Source organism: Arachis stenosperma, chromosome 10, assembly GCF_014773155.1.
Source record: "Arachis stenosperma cultivar V10309 chromosome 10, arast.V10309.gnm1.PFL2, whole genome shotgun sequence".
NCBI lineage: Eukaryota > Viridiplantae > Streptophyta > Magnoliopsida > Fabales > Fabaceae > Arachis > Arachis stenosperma.
Window position 1 is genome coordinate 56,753,707 of NC_080386.1, and position 19,540 is coordinate 56,773,246.

The 19,540-nt window shown below is 33.7% G+C and overlaps 1 protein-coding gene across 1 annotated transcript; it reads left to right on the top strand.

The window, feature by feature from the left end:
• Positions 1-1,838: 1,838 nt before the first annotated feature.
• On the top strand, positions 1,839-5,340 carry LOC130954344 (flavin-containing monooxygenase FMO GS-OX-like 4). The gene is made up of 6 exons (XM_057881085.1): positions 1,839-2,517; positions 3,666-3,736; positions 3,942-4,094; positions 4,218-4,300; positions 4,403-4,712; positions 4,980-5,340. Exons 1-6 carry the CDS (start codon positions 1,905-1,907, stop codon positions 5,160-5,162), a joined length of 1,413 nt encoding a protein of 470 aa, XP_057737068.1. The 5' UTR covers positions 1,839-1,904; the 3' UTR covers positions 5,163-5,340.
• The last annotated feature ends 14,200 nt before the right edge of the window (positions 5,341-19,540 follow it).

Sequence of the window (19,540 nt, forward strand, 5' to 3'; positions counted from 1 at the left end):
GGAGTGATTTAGACTTTAAAACTCTAGACTTCTGGTCGAACAAGTGAGAATAAAGTAAAGTGAAACAAGCTAAAACGACATCATTCCTTTAAACTGACCAATTTCTAGTCCAATCTAATCGGTTAATTCTTAGTCGGTCCAACAATTTTCTACCGATTTTATTATCAATAATTTTATATGTCTAATCGAATCGTTAATACCATTGTTAGCAGAACCGGACCGGACTGGCCGGTTCAACCGGAAAACCGGTGAACCGGACCCTATACCGGTTCGGTCCGGTATTTGGACCGTACAAAGAGTTAAACCGGTGTGAACCGGTCAAACTCGGTGAAACTGGTCCGACCGAACCGTTTGGGAGTGAAAATTTTTTAAAATGTTTGAGGTGGGGTTCGAACCCCTACCCTCAAGGGAACTAAAAGACTCCACAACCACCAAGCTAGCGTGCTTTCCATTAAAATAAATGCAAATTATATTACATATAGATATCTTTTATCAAATAGTTTACTTTTATTTAATTTATTTTAATTGTAATTATAAACTCACTCATTTTTAAATTAATTATATTTTTATTTAACAATAATTATAAACTTATTTATTTTTTTATAACTATATAATATCTATTAATATTATTTTTTAATAAATATTTGTAGTATATAATAGTATAATAGATATAAACTAATTAATAAATGATTAAAATTTAAAAATAATAGTTATTTTAATATAAAAACAAAATTAAAATATTTGTGATAGAGTAAAAATAACAAAATATTTATTATTCATGTTCCATATTGTTTTAAAATAACTTTATATTTTTAAAATGTTAGTAAAAATATGTATTTTAAATTTTAATTTTAAACTTTTGACTATTTTTTATTTTTTATTTATATAAGACCGGGTTAAACGGTTTAACTAGTAACTCACCGATTAAACCAGTGACCCAATGACCCAGTAATCTAACCGGTTCGATCACCGATTCGGTTCTGACAACTATGGTTAATACCATTAGTTTACAGTGGAACTGGTCCGAATAGCCGATTCGATTCAATTTTTATACATGAGAATTATCCACCGCTAGCCAACTAACTGTTATAATTGATAGCGGTTGTACAACATCAGCAGTCCACTTATTCATTCACGTGAGAAATAAACTAAAACACTTGCATCTAGCCCAAAATTTAATATTAATATAGAGGATCCAATTAGTGTAATTAGAATCTCGATGCAAGAGTCCAATATGGAGAAACACACCAAATTTAGTCCTCTTCTCTTACTTCAAGAATGACAGTCCATGTGAAGAGGGACTTTACTTATCTAATAAAATTTCAACATGCGGCAAATTAATAAAAAAAAAATATATTATGTATATATTAATAAGTTATACGTTACATATATATTAACGTTGATGATATATATTATACTTTACATATATATTAATAAAAATGGAAAGGACCGTTGCATATGTATTATATATAATACATATATTAATAAAAATATATGATCGTTATTATATTATGTTATTATTAATAAATTATTTTTTAATTTATAAATTTTAATAATATTATTATAAAATAATATTTATATTAATTTTAATTATTTTTATTAATTAATTAAATAAGATCATAATAAAATCTAAATTTAATTTATTTTAATAAAAAAATATTTTAAAGTTTTATTTATTATTTATAATTAAAAAATTAATATAATTATTTTTTTATAACAAGTAGATCATAAGTACTAATTTTACAGGAAAAAGAAAGAAGAAGAAAAGCGGCAGTGGCAGAGCATTTTAAAAATAAATAGTAGAGAAATAAATAATAAAATAATAATAATGCGAATGTCGTCTTAAGCTAGCTAACTGCCCATATGTATTGCTTAAATGGTTAATAGAAAAAGCTGGATAGCCCATGCCACCACCAATCAATTCCATCCTCCGTCAACCACCTCCGCCACTCCCACTCATGTCGTCTCTCACGACGCGCCACGTGGCAGTCATCGGAGCTGGTGCCGCCGGCCTAATTGCGGCTCGCGAGCTCCGACGAGAAGGGCACCACGTGGTGGTGTTCGAGCGAGGCGAGCAAGTTGGCGGGACCTGGGTGTACACTCCGGAGAGCGAATCGGACCCGCTAGGCGTGGACCCGAAGCGCAGGGTGGTGCACTCGAGCCTGTACGATTCGCTCCGAACGAACCTGCCTCGGGAGTGCATGGGGGTTCGGGATTACCCGTTCGAGAAGAGAGAGGGGAAAGACAGGGACCCGAGAAGGTTCCCGGGTCACAGGGAGGTGCTGATGTACCTGCAGGATTTCGCTGCCGATTTCGGGATCGGAGAAGTTGTGAGGCTGCAGACGGAGGTGGTGATCGCTGGGTTGGGAGAGGAAGGGAAGTGGAGGGTGAGATCCAGGCCGTCCAATCACAACAGAATGAGATCTGATGATTGCGATTGTGTGGATGAGATTTACGACGCCGTTGTTGTTTGCAATGGCCACTACGTTCAGCCTCGCATCGCTGACAATATCCCTGGTTTGTTTTCTGTTTTTAGTTACTGTCCCCACCTTCTTTCCTTGTTTTTATATGCGCCTTTCACTTTTCAATAATTATTAAAGTATTTATTTAAAACAATTTTAAATTTTAATAATTTTATTTCAATTTATAATTTGTGTTTTAACAATTTTATTACTTATTAAAGTGTTTAGAACTTAGGAGGGATTTGTCTATTATTTCATTTTTCTTTGGTACATCATTATTTATTTCCTTTCTCGAATTCGCGAAATAATAATGCTTTTTCTAGGGCCTACATGATTTGTAATGGCTAATGTCAAATCTGCCCTGAGAAAGTACGGGCTATACTCGAAGAGTTGGCCCAAAACCAAACTGACAAAATAGTTATTAGATTGCCCCTCTTTTGGGCTCTTTTTTAAAGAAAAAACAAGTTTCATACATACACATAATTTCTTAATTTGTGAAGGAAAATTATTTCCAAGATATATCTCCTTTAGCTATTCAAGCGACCCCGAAAATTAGGGGTATACGCAAATCAGATCGGAAATATTTGAAAATTCAATTCGATCCGCATAATTTTCATCGGATCGGATATGATATCTGTCTTTTTTAGTGTCAGATTCGATTCGTACATTTGTGGATTGGATCGAATATCGGATATTTCCGCATAATTGACTATTCTCTTTTTAATTATATTTCTATGTAAAAGAAATTCAATAAAAATGTTTCTTTTACACTTTTAAACCTATTTATTCCTAAATATTTATAATCAATTTTTTTCTAAATAACAAAAATAAAATAAAATAATATATGAATAATAACTACTAATTAAAATATACAAACAATTAAATATAATACCAAATATATATATTTACTTTTTTAATTATTATTATGCGGATCTGCGGATTCGCAGATTGGATATGCAGATGTAGAACTGATATCTGTGATCCAATCAGACTGCGGATCGGATCGTACTCGCAATTTTCGGATCGGATGCAGATATTTACTGCAAATTTGCGGATACGATCCGATCCATGACCACCTCTACCGAAAATCTTAAGGGAGGAAACGTCAACCAGTAATTGATAGTTAACAAGAGAATGAGATGAAATTCATTATTTATGCTCGTATTTTGTTTCGTTCCATGTTTTAATTTAAAATCTTTGCAGGGATTACTGCATGGCGGGGGAAGCAAATGCACAGCCACAATTATAGGACACCTGAGCCTTTTCAAGATCAAGTATGTGCCTGCTTCCTTTGCTTTTTGACTGTGTGCAAAAGCATTTTTTGGCCTGTACTATACTGCTAATACTCTCTAGCTCCATTAAAATATCATAATACTTTTTGAGATTCAAGGCTTAAATTCTTTGGTTCTTGGAAATATATTGTTGCTCTACGTTTGATATTTTTTAGCATATCTGATTTTTCCATTTCAACTCGGGCAGGTGATTGTTCTAATAGGTGGTGCAGCAAGTGCTGTTGATATCTCTCGAGACATTGCTACCGTCGCTAAAGAAGTTCACATTGTAGATAGGTCACTCAACGAAAATGCAATTGGCAAGCTACCCGGCCATGATAACATGTGGCTTCATTCTATGGTAAAACTTATCATCCATGGTGAGAATTGGATGGCTATTATGATTACTAGTATCCATAATTCTATTTGACAACTTTTCTCTTGAATGGTTTATCTTACGTGCTAGTATTTGTTGCACATGCAGATTGACAGTGTTCATCAAGATGGCCGTGTGGTTTTCAAAGATGGAGACACAGTTGGTGCGGAAATCATAATACATTGCACAGGGTATTCTCAGCATACTCCATTCAATTTTATTCAAGACCCTGCAATTGGAGAAGAGAATGAATAAATGTTGATGATTGATGACCATTTTTGTTCGTTTATCAGGTACAAATATGATTTCCCATTCCTTGAAACAAACGGGGAAGTGAGTGTAGATGACAACCGTGTAGGACCATTGTACAAGCATGTTTTTCCACCGGCATTGGCCCCATGGCTTTCATTTGTTGGGTTGCCTTGGAAGGTTGTTCCCTTCCCCATGTTCGAACTGCAGACCAAATGGATAGCAGGAGCTTTGTCAAATCGCCTTGCACTTCCTTCCAAAGAAGAAATGACTCAAGATACTGAAGCATTCTACTCTTCACTTGAAGCTTCTGGCACTCCTAAGCGTTACACTCATAATATGGCCAATTACCAGGTGCTTCCTAAAGTTAAAACTTAAAAGTGATGAATCTTTTTTAGCTTGTCTTATGACTGTGGTTATCTAAAATCATATACTCCCTTCCCCAATTCATAGTAACTGTTTGTTTTAATTTCTGCTGCATTTATAATTCAATGCACTCGTATCCAGTTCTATTTTAATGATAATGATTAAATACATCAAAACGAAAATATTCTCAACCAGAAAGAATCTATATCAACAATACTTATATTGTGTGTTTGGGATTATATATGGTGATGACAGTGGGACTACGATAACTGGATTGCTGATCAGTGTGGGATTCCTGGTATTGAAGAATGGAGGGTGGAAATGTACAAGTTTGCATCTAAGAACAAGAGGCTGCGACCTGAGTCATACCGTGACGAATGGAATGATGATGAATTGGTTCTAGAAGCTCAACGAGATTTTTCTAAGTATTTGAACTGAATGACAAGGCAATTGAGAAGTCTCAAGCTCAGCTATATTGCCATCTGCTCTGATCTCAATGCCGAGTTATACAATTACAACAAAGTTGAGTAAATTAGCACTTGAAAGTAATAACTTAGTTAGACGAAAAAATAAATAGTTGTTTCATTCACTAATAAAATTGATGATGTTCAGATTACTTGTTTCTATAAATGTTTTCTTTTCAATTGATGGTAATTCGCTTTGGCAATGCTTCAATCACGATTGAATTTGATGAAACAAGTACAGTGTTTTGTCAACCCTAAATTTAACACTCCAATTATATATGGATGTATTAGCTCTAAATAATTTGGTTCTTGACGTACCTTGGAGCCATACCGGTCTAAATTTAAAACCAATCAACTACAAAAAATACTGTTGTGCGAAGACAACAAATAAGACTATCTTTTCAATTTTTCTCAGATGAGTTCTTCCTAACTTTCTTAATTGATCATTCTTTTGTGTAGAGACCGCTATATTTCTCTAGTATCCTCTCTTTCTCTTGATGTAAGCCCAACATCTCGTATACATTTTCTATTTTCTGAATGATGGTTTTATCTCGAGGTTTACGATCAAAAGCTTCAAATTTCTTGAAAAGCTCTTGATGAAAGAACACAAAATTATAATGCAAATGTTAATGCGTCAATCCAAAATAAAATATCAGTGACGGTCCAATGACACTGTTTTATCGATTTAATCAAATCGAGTGTGGTTTGATATCTAATGGTTTGGGAGCGAAATCTACTCCTTTGTGAGTACCAATTTTTAAAAGTGCATCAAAGATTCTTTCGATCGACAAAATAAGAAAATCTCAAAGATAAATAAAATAAACTTTGAAAATAAATTGACTGGAATTGAAATTAATTGCATTGAATTCAAATAAAATAGTAAAATGCCTTCGATTAGATCAAAGGAATTTTGAAGTTGAAAGTAAGATACTGAAACTTCAAATTAAACAAGAAAGATAAAAAGTTCACCTGAAAAGTAAATTTGCAGATAAAATAAAGATTACAAGAAATATAAATGGAATTTAAAGATGTGGAAGGAACCCTACAGAAAAGTAACTCGAACGTAGACTCAAAAAGTCGCGAAAATATGAGTGTGCTTGAGTGTTTTCTAAAGAAAAGTTTCAACCCTTTTTTCATCAATCTTTTATCTATTTATAAAAGTCTTTGACCAATCAGATTTAAGAGTAACTTCCATGCATAATAATCTTTGAGTAACCGTTCCCGTTCTTTCTGTACAATCATGTGTAACTGCAAAAAATCAACTTCAAATAACCTTTATTTCTCGACTAAGTACATCGACTGGCTCCTGTTTCTCATTCCTCGACAAATCTTTCTCGATACAACCTTCATTCTTTGAAATAGAAATCCATTACATTTTGAACTCGGTATTTCTCGAAATAAAATATTTTCGATCAACAAATTGCCCTCTTAGGATTAATGTGTTTTTCGATATCTTTAAAGAATGAAACACTTAATCCTATCTAATTTAACTTTGCCACTATAATTAATAAATTCGTTTTACTAATTTTCATTTATTTGTGCCAACTATGGCACGTTCCCTACTACACACCGTTTTTCTCTCTTCCACTTCACCTTCTCAAAGAAGTTTTTAATTTCAAATTTTGAAAAACGAAATACAAAATGACAGTGCCCCTCCTTTATTTTCACTTAATGAAATTTCATCGTTACTCAACGTCAACCTTTCGTCTCCTTAAATTTCACCTTTCTTTTCAAAAACTTTTTACCACCTGTTTCTGAATTTTTCTGTGCAAATTCTCCCCTTTAAAACCAAATCAATCATTAGGAATTTTTTTACACTCCCATCAATGGCTTCTTCTTCTGTTCCAAGAACTTTATCTGCTCAAGACAAAGACCAACACACCGCAACCGAAGTCTTTGAACAACATGATTTCCAGATATTAAATCAATTAAATGATATTATCATTGAAGATTCCAAAAGTCTGTCTACTGACAAAAGGATTCTCATCTCTGTCATTGCCGAAGATAAGACTTTCTAAAGAAGAAGATTCGCTTATCAAACGGGACCTTTTCATTGCTCTCTTCATCGATCACAAGAAATTCTTCAGAAACAACCCTAAAATCACCTCCCGAAACGCCGACTTTCTTGCATGGTATCAACACCTCGAACCAGCAAAAGGTAATGCTTGGAGAGCACAGGGCATCTATGACCTTCTTCGTCTCTCTCACTTCACACTCACCACACATCACTGGATGATTGGGACTTCACTGTGTTTCTGGAACAAGACCACCAATAATTTTCACCTCCCTTGTGAAATCTCACACTATTTGATGTTACCGCCATTACTGGACTCCCGGTAAACTATCCCGAGGCAACATTCTACACAAAGCCAACTAAATCCTATAAGATAGTTCAAAAGAACTCTTACAGTGATTTTATTAATTACCACATGGGTTATGGAAATAATCTTGTGACTCAGGAGAAAAGTGTAGCTTTTTTATACTACTGGCTAATGCTATCATTTTTTGCTCGAGAAATATTCAAATGCAAAAATTCTTCCTCCCATTGACTGCCTTACTCCATGAAGGTCACAAATTTAACTTGGCCAAGTTAGATTTGAAAATTTTGTATGATGAACTGGGGCACTTGGTTGACTATCTCCGAAATAGATCTTCAATCAGTGTGGGTGATCCCCTCTGCCGTTTTTAAAAATTTTATGAAACAAGATGAGGGCAACACTTCGAAAAAACAGCACATCGAAGGTTTTCGATTAGTCCACTTTCAGCCAAACTTCAAGGATGCCACTTCGACTGAAGACCTTTTTTGGGCTATATTCTCAATACTCCATTCATGCAAAAGCTTTCAGAATGAAGAACTGACATTTACCCCCTTCTTACGTCGAGGTTGTGAACTGGCTTGGTTCGAACGTCTCCTTTTCCCTACTGATGATGAAGACAACGATGTAGCCAATGCGACTTGAGCCAATTTCCTTGCTATTCAGGTATTTCCAATAGGAATACCTCAATACAAGAAAGAGCAATTTAAAGTAACCCTCCATGCTCGTCATTACGTTGCAAGACAAATGGGTTTCTCCCAAGCTCTTCCATCACCTGTTCCTCGGAAAGACAGTGCTCTTTGTCATTTCGAATTCAAATCGAGGAAAGATATCAAAAAATGTCTCGATGTCAACCATACACATCAAGGCAACTATTCTCATTTGTCTTATGTTCGTAGTGCCTTCGTCACTAAATCTTTCATCGAGTGGTGGAATAATTACTATTCTTGATATAATCGTACCTTGGATGAAATCAAAGAATTTGCGATTAAAACTCTCTAAGTGGCTGAGGCCTCACCCAAAAAAGCTCCAAAAAGGAAAATCAAAGCTTCTGTACAACCCAAACAACCACGACAAAAGATTCAGAAAACTTCAACCAAAACCTCCAAACTTGTAAAGGTAAACACTTGGTTGACTCTTCCTATCAAACTTTTATCATCATATATATCTTAACAAACTTTACATTAAATTATTCAATCTTTAATTCAGAAGCAATCATCAAGTGAAAGCACTTCTAATGGGAGGGATGCTCAATCCATTCCTTCCTCACCGATTGCACAAATCGATCCAAAAAAACAAGGACATCAACACGGATCAGGATCTCAGGAACCTCACTCCTTGGTTCAAGCAATCACTATTATGGCCAACCCCATCCAAATTATTCCATCATTGATCGTTGGAAAACAAAATTTGGTGGATATGAGCCAAGAAAAATCTCCTCAAGCTGTGAACAATTCCACTCCTTCTTCTCCCATTAATGCTAACCTTATTATCAACTTTCCGATTTCACAAACCCTCAACTCACCTATTCGAGAAACCAGAGAAACCATACCTTCTCCTCAACATCCTTCAAGTCCAATAGAACCAACCAAACCATCTTCTCACAAGGCCCTAAACTTTAAAGAAATTCCAGCGACTGAATCTGATCTTCCAGATACTGACTTGGCTAAACTTGTAGTCGTTTTGACCAAAATTACCCAAGAAGAAGAAATTCCTATTTCAAGTCTGATCAAAGAGAATTTGGCAGCTCCAACTCTCCCTGCAAATCTTATCTCTACACTCTCAAACAATTAATTTATGTTCTTAGGCTACTAACTCATACTGCTGATGAGTGGGTTGCACAATCCTATTGAAATAGCATTTTATCTAACATTCTAAGTTCTTCTCTTGAATTTCAGGTTCCACCTCAATTCTCCTCGATAGTGAGAAAATTCACGAGGGTTTCCAAAAATCTCTCCATCTCTCAAGACAAATTAAAAAAAGCGAAAGAAAGAGTGACCAAAATCGAAATGGAGTCTAAAGAATTTGGTGTTGTCCACCAGTCAATACAAAAATCATACAAGAAATTTGATCTGAGGGTCGCCCAAGCTGCCAGGACCCAAACTTATTTTGACAATCGAAAAGAACTCGCCAGAATTCAACGAAGGAAAACTGAGTTAGCAGAGCCTTATGCTATGGCACAGCAAAAGTAACAAGAAATTTTTGTAGACCTTTGCAAGGTGGTAAACAAACAAGAAGAAATCAGAAGAAGATATGATAGAGCACAAAACGAAGAACACGGTGAAGTTGAAATTTATTCTGCCTAGTATAACACTCTTACTTCTAACACCTCATGATCGTACTAAAAGTTCAGGCGTTACTTACCTCTAATTCTTTAATTTGATACTATATTTATTTAATATTGAGCCTTCGCGAAAATAAACCAAATCTTTAATTATAAAATCAAAAATTCTTTACTTTAAAATCACATAGTCACAAAGATGCATATTCACATAATAATAAATACATAAACTTATCCAAAACTTCTTAATATACAGGTCCTGCCCCTCTAAAATTTAAAATGACAAATAACGAGGGGTAAAATAAAATTTAAGACTAAATCAAATACAGAGAATGAAAACATATATATACATAAAGCTCCGTAGTTCGATCACGACTTCGTGCCAAAGCTTCCTAATGAACCTGTCACTGAAAAGAAATTCTATAGGGGAGCGATAACATCGTCCTTGAAAGGGTTCTCAGTAGAGGGTTTAAGAATTTTTATAAGAAGATACGTTTAAAGAGAAGAATTGATTTCAAGACAGTAATTATCGTTTGTCCTATAAATCTTTTAAAAACCAACGGCTAACCATCCAAAACCTTTTTAAAGAAATAATATTTAATTTTTTTAGAAATGTAAAACCTTTCTTTTTTTATAAGAAAAATCTTAATAAGTTTCCTAGACTATATGAATGACCAACTTGCTCCAAGTATAGGTTCATTAAGTCTATGCTGAACTAGTTTGATTTTTCATACTTTACTAAACCAATCACAACCCCACCTCAAGCAACTCAACTAAATCAGCAATCAAATAATCACATCAGGAAAATAATCCTCAGCTTCACCACCACCAGTATGAGGAATCTCTTAGTTGTACACACATACAATACAAATAAGAAAAACACAAATAGGATGCTAATACAGGAAGTACGTCAAATAGCAGATAAGCATAGTTAAACAGATACGCAAACCAAAACAATACACACCTAAAAAAAATATACAAATGCATATGATGTATGTCTGTCCTATGGCTAATGAGCTCATTTGTCGATTATACAGCCAACCCAACATGTCCTAGTAGCTAATCATTGGACAGTCCCTCTGTGCGCGCATCTCCAAGCCAAAAAATAATATCCATGGAATCAAACTCCAAGCTCAATAATATACTTGATAGTCCTGTATGATTTATCTTTATTGCAACATCCCTATTATTTATCTTTAGTTAGTACTATGAATATTAGCAATAGAAATTATGTTCGTATTGTATCTGTTGTATTTAATATATACGTTTATCTACTTGGTTTATAATTTTTAGTAATGGTTAAACACAATTAATGGTTTAACCGGAATTAATATGCGAGAGTAAATATTATGGGAATTGCACAGACCACGGTTACTGTTACCATGCCGTGTGACCCTGGGTCTCCCCCCACCGGGCATCCTATTGCCTTATATAAGGGAAGCTAGATTTGGGCATGCAGTAGAGTTGGGAGATTTCATGTTTGACAATTCTTTGATCTCTGCATTTATCAAATGGTGGAGACTTGAAATCCACACGTTCCACTTTCCATAGGGGTGAGGTTAGCATTACGCTTCAGGATGTTGCCTACCACATTGGTATGTGCACTGATGGAGAGCCGATCGGGAGTTGTACCTGAGACTTTTAGCAATGGCATGAACACACTCCACATGGGAGTGGGTTAAGAATTTATTTGGCGCCAAGCCACTTCTACAACCAGAGGGAGGGAAGCATGTTTTTGGGGTAAGGATGACCTGGCTGAGAGACAGGATTGCACACTTTCCAACAAGGGCAGCTTTGGATATACTCCGTCAGTATGCCCAGTGCTACTTGATTATGCTTATCGGGAGGGTTCTATTCATGAACAAGTCTGCTACCAGCAATTCAAGTTCTAGCGTAGTGCCACACGAAAACTCCATGGACAACCGTTGGTAAATTGCTTGAAACAACAATGGTATTTAAGCCTATGCGACTCCAAAATTCTGTACTTTGCATTCCGTCGAATATTGTAGTTCTTCACTGCCATCAGAACTGCTTTACGATTCCTGAACATATAGTTAACTCGAAATTCCACCCCACCATTCGTATTGTAATCATCCCCATCACCGGCATTCAAGAGATTGTCCGGATGCATTGGGTCCAAGTTCAAAGTCTGATAATGACTAGAAACATCTAACAATCGAAGAATGGCCAAAAGGGGAGGTAGGAGAAACCTACCAACATCGGTGGGAGTCTCCGACACATATTCATCAACAGAAGCTGTATCGTTAGAAGACCCGGACCCAGTGAAGAGAGAACTTTTGTGTGGTCTAGAATTTATAATAAATTTCCGTTGCAAGTATAGCTTCTAAACCAACAAAAGTCCCTTCTTACAAACGTTTTGGTTGTCACAAGTAACAAACCCCTTTAAAATTAATAACCGAAGTATTTAAATCTTGGATCGTCTTCTCAAGGAATTGTAGGGAGGTATGTTCTTATTATTGGTTATGCAAAGGTATATTTTGGGGTTTTCAAAAGGTTGAACAAGTAATGTAAAATAACAAGTCGTCAAAATAATAACTAGTAAAGCTCTTGGCAAGGTATGAGAACTGAAAGTCCTATCCCAGTTATCCTTATCAATTGTGATGAGAATTTGATTTTTCTCTCACTAAGTCAACCTCTAACTATGAAGGTAAGTTAAGTGGATGAATTAATTTTAATTCCTCGAGTCCTAGTCTTTCCTTGGGAAAGGCTAGAGTTAGTGGAACTCGAATTAATTCTTGAAGAATTCTAATTTTCAGTCAACAATGAGTTTGATAACTCAAGAGTCACCCAATTAATCAACCAGAGCCAAAAGGTAGAAAAATCTAAATTATTTATATCATAAATAAAAGAAACAAATCATAGATCTGAAAATACCTCAAATTATATTAACCAAAGAAAATCATAACATGAATGATCATTAAACAAATAAAAAAGAAAATAAATAAATAAGAACATTGAATCTGAGATGAAAAAGAAATATTCCTAATTTCTAAAAATCCTAATCCTAATCCTAAGAGAGAGGAGAGAACCTCTCTCTCTCTTTAAAAACTACATCTAAAATTATAAAAAAGTGTATTATGAATCTGATCTGAATTATCCCCTTTATTCCTCCACTTTGCAGCCTTTAATCTGGGTTTTCTGGGCTTGAAACTGCGCCGGAAATAGCCCAGGATTCGCTGGAAACGAATTCTGCCATGTTGATTTTTGCAGATGTGACGTGTCCGCGTGGAGCACGCGTTCGCGTCGCCTAACTGTACGGCACTATAGTGAATTATATATCAAATCGAAGCCCCAGACGTTAGCTTTCCAACGCAAATAGAACCGCATCATTTGGATCTCTGTAGCTCATGTTATGATCGTTTTAGTGCGAGAGGGTCAGGCTGACAGCTTTGCAGTTCCTTCAACTTCTTGTATTCCTTCCACTTTTGCATGCTTCCTTTCCATCCTCTAAGCCATTCCTGTCCTGTAATCCCTGAAATCACTTAACACACGTATCAAGGCATCTAATGGTAATAAGAGAAGATTAAATAAAAGAAAATAAAAGTCAAAGAAGTATGTTTTCAATCATAGCACAAATTCTGGGAAGGAATTGTAAAACATACAAATTATATGAATAAATGTATGAAAGATTGATAAAATCCACTCAATTAAGTATAAGATAAATCATAAAATAGTGGTTTATCACCCAGCAACATAAGTTGAATCGCCCTCACTGTCGTCCTCGTTGGCACTATCATTAGGCTAGGCGTAGTGGATCGATGTGGCCTTGAGCAGGACAACTTCAGGACTCGAAGGAGATGGCCTACCACCAACAACCACGTCACAGACCACAGCATATAACTCCATTACATGTTGCGGCATTAGCCGTGCATGTACGTCGAACATTACCCTCACACACTGATCCTTATCAATCTAAAATAACCAGTTGGTAAATCCACCATTCGGAAGCGCGTGCAAAAATCTATATTCAACACACCCAATTTCTTTGGTACCTATTCCCCCATATTGCTCAGCATAACCGTCTTTAGCGCATGTAGCGTATCAACCCGGTTAGTGCGCAACATGACAGTTTTATTAAACTTAAAAATTACTCCTTCATCACCGTATTTAACTATTCCATTGAGATAAACCGCAGCAAAAAAAAATTGATTATTCTCCATTAGACCAAAACGGAAAGAAGAGAAAAAAGATTGATTTGTGAATTGTGAGTGGTGGTTATGGGATAGCCTCTATAAATAAAGTTATTCTCCAACATATCTTAGGTGCAGAGACACCTAAACCATAATACACATATCTCAGGTGCTAAGACCTAAATTACAGCATTGACTATATTTCGAATGCTGAAGGGAGAATTAGGTAATTGTGTTTATCTCGGGTACTGAGACCCCATTCTGATTTTTCGTATATCTCAAGTACTCAGTACCCGACCTCTCTCCTAACACATATCCCGAATGCACCTAGGATATGTCTCAGTGTCGTCCGGTCACAGTACGAAACCTCAGACCTCGAAATATAATCAATTTTGGGTTGACCTCTTAGCATTCGAGATGTATCTCATAATAAATTTTTATAAATATCTCATCATTTATACATTTTGGTAATTTATATATTTATTTAATTTAAATAAAAAATCCAACAAATAGTCATTGGAAGTAATAGAATTTTTGTAAAGTGTCAACTTAATTTTAATGTATGTAAAAGCTTCAAATGCTGCATCTTGAAAGTATACTATTTATATATATAGTAGATTGCCAAAATTCTAATTCATGTTTATAGGTTTGTAATTTGTTAAAAAGTATCTCTTATTCTCTTGTAGAATTATCTAATCAATAATTATTTTTTTTTCGTATAACACTTTGAAAAAGTGTGTAAATAAACAAAAAATAAAATAGCTCCTATTTTGTGTTTAAAAAAAGATGTGAATAATTTATTGCGCTGCATATTTCAAAGGATATTTAACATACCCAATATGCACATGGAATCATGAATTCCAATAAAAAAACATTTAGTTTCATAGAAAAGACTAAAATAAATGGTATGTAAGATTCGAATAGTTGTGAAATCAGATATTTAAATTAGAAAAAAAGCTATCAACTCTACTACACAATTAGGAGGAGATTCTTATTAAAATTTTCGACAGATAAAGTAAGTTACAAATTAAGAGTTAAGTTTTTTCATTTAAGCATGAGTTATTGCTGTGGCTTGTAAGAGGAGCTACTCCTGCAGTTGTACATTGTTTCTTCAATTTATTTGTTGCTGGTGGTTTCCATAAATAGAATAATCAGCACCTAACATTTATTCTAAAAGAAACATCCAAAAAATTAATAAAAAAATTATTCAAAAACATCCAAAAAATCAGTTAAAGCTTCTAGTTATAAAAGCATTTAACATGAAAATCTAATATAAACAACCAAAACTTTCTTTTTAGTCTTTTCTATTCATTCATTAATTTCACTAAATTAGTTATTATCAATTCACTCACATAAGTCAAACAATTTTTTTCAACAAAATATAAATCCGAAAAGCTATAAAAAAAAAACATCCAGTAAAAAAATTCTTGAACCAAAAAGAAAAGCACATCAAATAAAATCAGAAAACCAAACTAGATGTTAGGATATAATCATGAATTTCTCAATGCTTTTGTAACAAATGCAAGAAGAGCATCTTAAACTATATAATCATATATATCCTTAAAAAAATTTATAGTTTTTCATTAGTCTCTGATTTTCACATGATATATAGAAAGATTTTATTTGTGCATCATGTTTAAATAATTTAATTCAATACTAATTTCAATTCAAATAAAATTAAACTATATTTAATCTAATTTTTTTTCCTAACTCCCAAACCAGGTAAAAAAGAAACTAATGTAGCATGTGTAAGCAGAATTCAGCAAATCAAACAAAAGACCAATAATATAAATTTTTTGAATAGGAGAGATTTATCATATAACTAAAAAATCATCCAATCTATAATAATAAAAAAATATCCAATCTCTAATGAAAGAACCATACAAATGTCCAATTAGATAATCATCTCATAGTTACCAATAAATTGAGTCAAAATTTCAATAAATCTGTCCAAAATATCACTTTTTGATACTATAATTTTAAATGATCACATTCAAACCCAAGTTCAATTTGAAAAGAAATAAACTTATTTATAACTAACTTTTTTTTTTCAACTCCCAATCCACAAAGAAGAGCATTTGGTAACGTATATAAGACAAATCCAGCAAAGCACACAGAATCAGTAACATGAAAAATTAAGTTCAAATTATACACTCAAACATCTAAAATTACTTAACAAAAATATCCAGTAATTCAGCAAAATCAAAGAACATTTCATATGAACACCAATCCTAGTATCTGAACCCTAAACAGATCAGACACATTCTCTCTTTAATTAAACCCTAACCATCTACTAACTTGTTGGAGACCAATGGAGTGAATGAAGAGTAGCAGCGCGCAACAGTGGAGGAGCAGACGTGGCGGCGCTGTGTGGAGGACGTAGCCAGTCGAAACTTGGAGGTGGGTGCTCACAACATTGCAAGCTTAGAAAGACGATGAGTCCGCGCCGGTGAAGTTGACCCAAGTCCAAACCAGTGGCGGAAGGAATGAGAAGCATTGTTGACCACGATGGCGTCTTAGAATGAGGTGGTGCCATTGTCTAGTTGGGAGACGAAGATGACGACGCGCTGCTGTTTGCTGCAATTTGAGCGATGGGATAGAGATGGAGAAGTGAGGAATGGTAGTGGTAATGTAATTAGGGCAAATTGGGATAGGTGAAATGTAATTAGGATAAATGAGGGTAATTGGAGGATATTTTTTTATAGTGAGCTTTGGGGTCCGTCCGATGGGAGTTGGCAGGAGTTGGTTGGACCCCTTGTTGCTTACTTAGCGGAATTGTATATATATAAAATAATTAGTAAAATGATTAATAATATTGTATCATATTTAATTTTTTTACTTTAATTTATGTTATGTATGTGATTATGGTGATATAAATTTTAAGATTTAATTTTATTTGTTGGATTTTAATAATTATAGAGGCAGGACAGGTACCTGCAGGGATAGGTTAGGGTATAACTTTTTACTACTCGCGGTAGGAGTAGGGCGAGTTCTATACGAATTATTGTAGGGTGGTCAAGTAGGACAAAAACCCACCCCATTGCCACCCCTAAAAAACAGAATCATCGAGCCGCAGTAGGGGGATTAATGAGAGTCCTTCAACAAGCGGTGGCGAGGCATGCTATGGCAGCAAATGACATGGCGCAATCCTTCATTCTCCATTACGATGAGCAGAAAGCAACAGTAGGAGGCAGCAGAGTCTTCAAGTTGAGAAAGTAGATTAGAAGCATATAGCGAGTAAATGTTTATAATGTTCCCTGAAATTCACGCAATTACCTGAAATGGTCTCTGAGATCCAGATCTCCCCATAATGATCCTCCAGATAGAACTTTAGACACCATAGTAGTCTCTTTGTCATTTTCAGCGCTGAATTAGCTACCGTAATGCTGATGTAGCCATCTTTTTGCCACGCTGAACAATAAGACCCAAAGTGTGACCTAAGATCCGAAATCATAACCCTAAGCAACTCCTTCTTCATTTCCACACTCATCGCACTCCAGTAAGATTCCATCCATTTCCTCCTCTCAGTAGTAGACCTGTTCTTCGAATTCCTATCACTACAACAATATAGATTATTTTTTAGGGTTATATGTGTAAAAAAAGAATTAAAATTTGTCAAAAAAATAATTTTTGACACTATTTTAACTATGAAAATATGTTAATAAAAATTTTGTCAAAAATAGTATTTTTAACATATAAGTAATTGTGAAGAAAGTTTAAATCTTATTTTGATAAATATTGGTTGTCAAAAATAATTTGTTAAAAAAATTTGAGAATATATTTTCTGTGATACTTATTAACCGTCAGAAATACTATTTATTTTGATACTTATTAACTAGAAAATATTCTCAACCAAACTTTTTAACAAAGAATGAGATGAGATTTTGAAACTGAAGAATAAATTGAGATTTTGAAGATAAAGAATGAATAGTATAAAAAATAAATTGAGATTTTGAAAATAAAAAATGAGTAGTATGATTCCAAACTGAGAGCAGTGCGATGTCAAAATTGACAGAGTTCAGAGAAAAGAGAAATAGTAAAGTAAATTGAAAACAAATGAGTGCCAAAATTGAGAAGTAATTTTCTATGGTTAAATTATTCATAAAAAAATATAAAAAATTTGATATTTATGATATTTGTCAAAAATATATATTAATTTTGACAATTAATTATAGTGTTAAAAAATAAGATATTAAAATAGCTCTTTTTTTTTGTAGTGTATGTCTCTTCTTACTTTGTGACCAGACCATGAAGATGAATTTACCCCTTCTCATTTTTATCTATTTCGTTCGAAAATTGGGGCGACTCAGACTTTTGCTGCAACAACTTCGCAGTAACAACTCTCATTTTAATTGTGGATAATAGAGTTCATTCACCAATAATAAAAGAAATAGAGTAATACATTACATAATTCACTTAGGTACATAATAGATTAATAGTTATAGATTAAATATAATCAAATATATTTTAATCCGTGCATACAAGAGAATGACACCACGTTCATAAATTCAGGTATAACATGTATGTTTACTTGTTGGGGGTTACTAGTGTACAGATGCAATTCTGTACAGATTTACAGATTTTTGTCTTTTAGTGGCTTTAAAGCGTGTCATAAAAAAGTGTTGTTTAAATAGAAAATGTTGCTTTTGAATCGTTACTTTGGCTCTGATACCAATTTTTGCAATTGTGATAAAAAATTTTTGCAATTGTGATCAAAATTTGAAATACTGTATTTAAAAATTTTGTTTTGCTCATATTTAATAACAAATTTTTGAAATATCTTTCTTGCAATTTTTGAAATATCTTTCTTTGGTTGGGTTTGTATTATTATATTCTTCTATTTCTTCTAGCAATTTTTCTATTTCTCTTGTTATACAATCTATACAATTTTTTACAAAATTGTTCTACTTCTTCTCTATTTCTTGTGTAAATATTACTATTCTGTAATCTTATTTCATAATATCTTTTTTGATTTTTCTGAAAATCTAAATCATTTTTTAAATCTTGTAGTGTTTGATTTGCTATACCAGGCATTTAGATTATGGGATTTTGTATGGGTGATAAAGGCTCTTGTAAATTTTGTTCGGATTCAATTTGAACAATTTGTAAAGATTCAGGTTGCATTACTTGAATATTTTGAACATGTATTCTTGATTCTAAAGCTTGTAATGCAATCATGCTTTGAATATGAAGATAATGTAATCTTCGACTATGAAAAATACGTTTATTCTTAATACTTTCTTTTAGATTTTTAACTGTTTTCTTGGTCCTTACATGTTGTAAAAGTTTTCTTGTTTTAATTATTTTTTTAGTTATCTTTTTAATTTCTACTTCCAATTCTGAAGATTCAATTGTTAGTTTTCTTATTTTCATGGCTATAGCCAAAACCCTTGTTTTCATATTTCTTTTAGTATTTTTTAAGGAAATAAGTCTTTTTTGGAAAACTTTCATATTGAAATTTCAGCATCTTCTGCCATAGATTCATGATTATTTTCTAAAGATTCTATTATTTTTTCTAATTCTTCGACTTCTTTTTTCAGATTATTATAAGATAATACTAAAGCTTCGAAAGCTCTTTGATTTATTTCAGAAAACCTTAAGTATT

What these genes read in the sequence shown, in the direction of transcription:
- LOC130954344 (XM_057881085.1), top strand. Translation starts at nt 1,905, where the DNA reads ATGCCACCACCAATCAATTCCATCCTCCGTCAACCACCTCCGCCACTC. An exon ending in CATCGCTGACAATATCCCTG is followed by an intron (nt 2,518 to 3,665) that starts GTTTGTTTTCTG and finishes AAATCTTTGCAG; the next exon opens with GGATTACTGCATGGCGGGGG. An exon ending in ACATGTGGCTTCATTCTATG is followed by an intron (nt 4,095 to 4,217) that starts GTAAAACTTATC and finishes TTGCACATGCAG; the next exon opens with ATTGACAGTGTTCATCAAGA.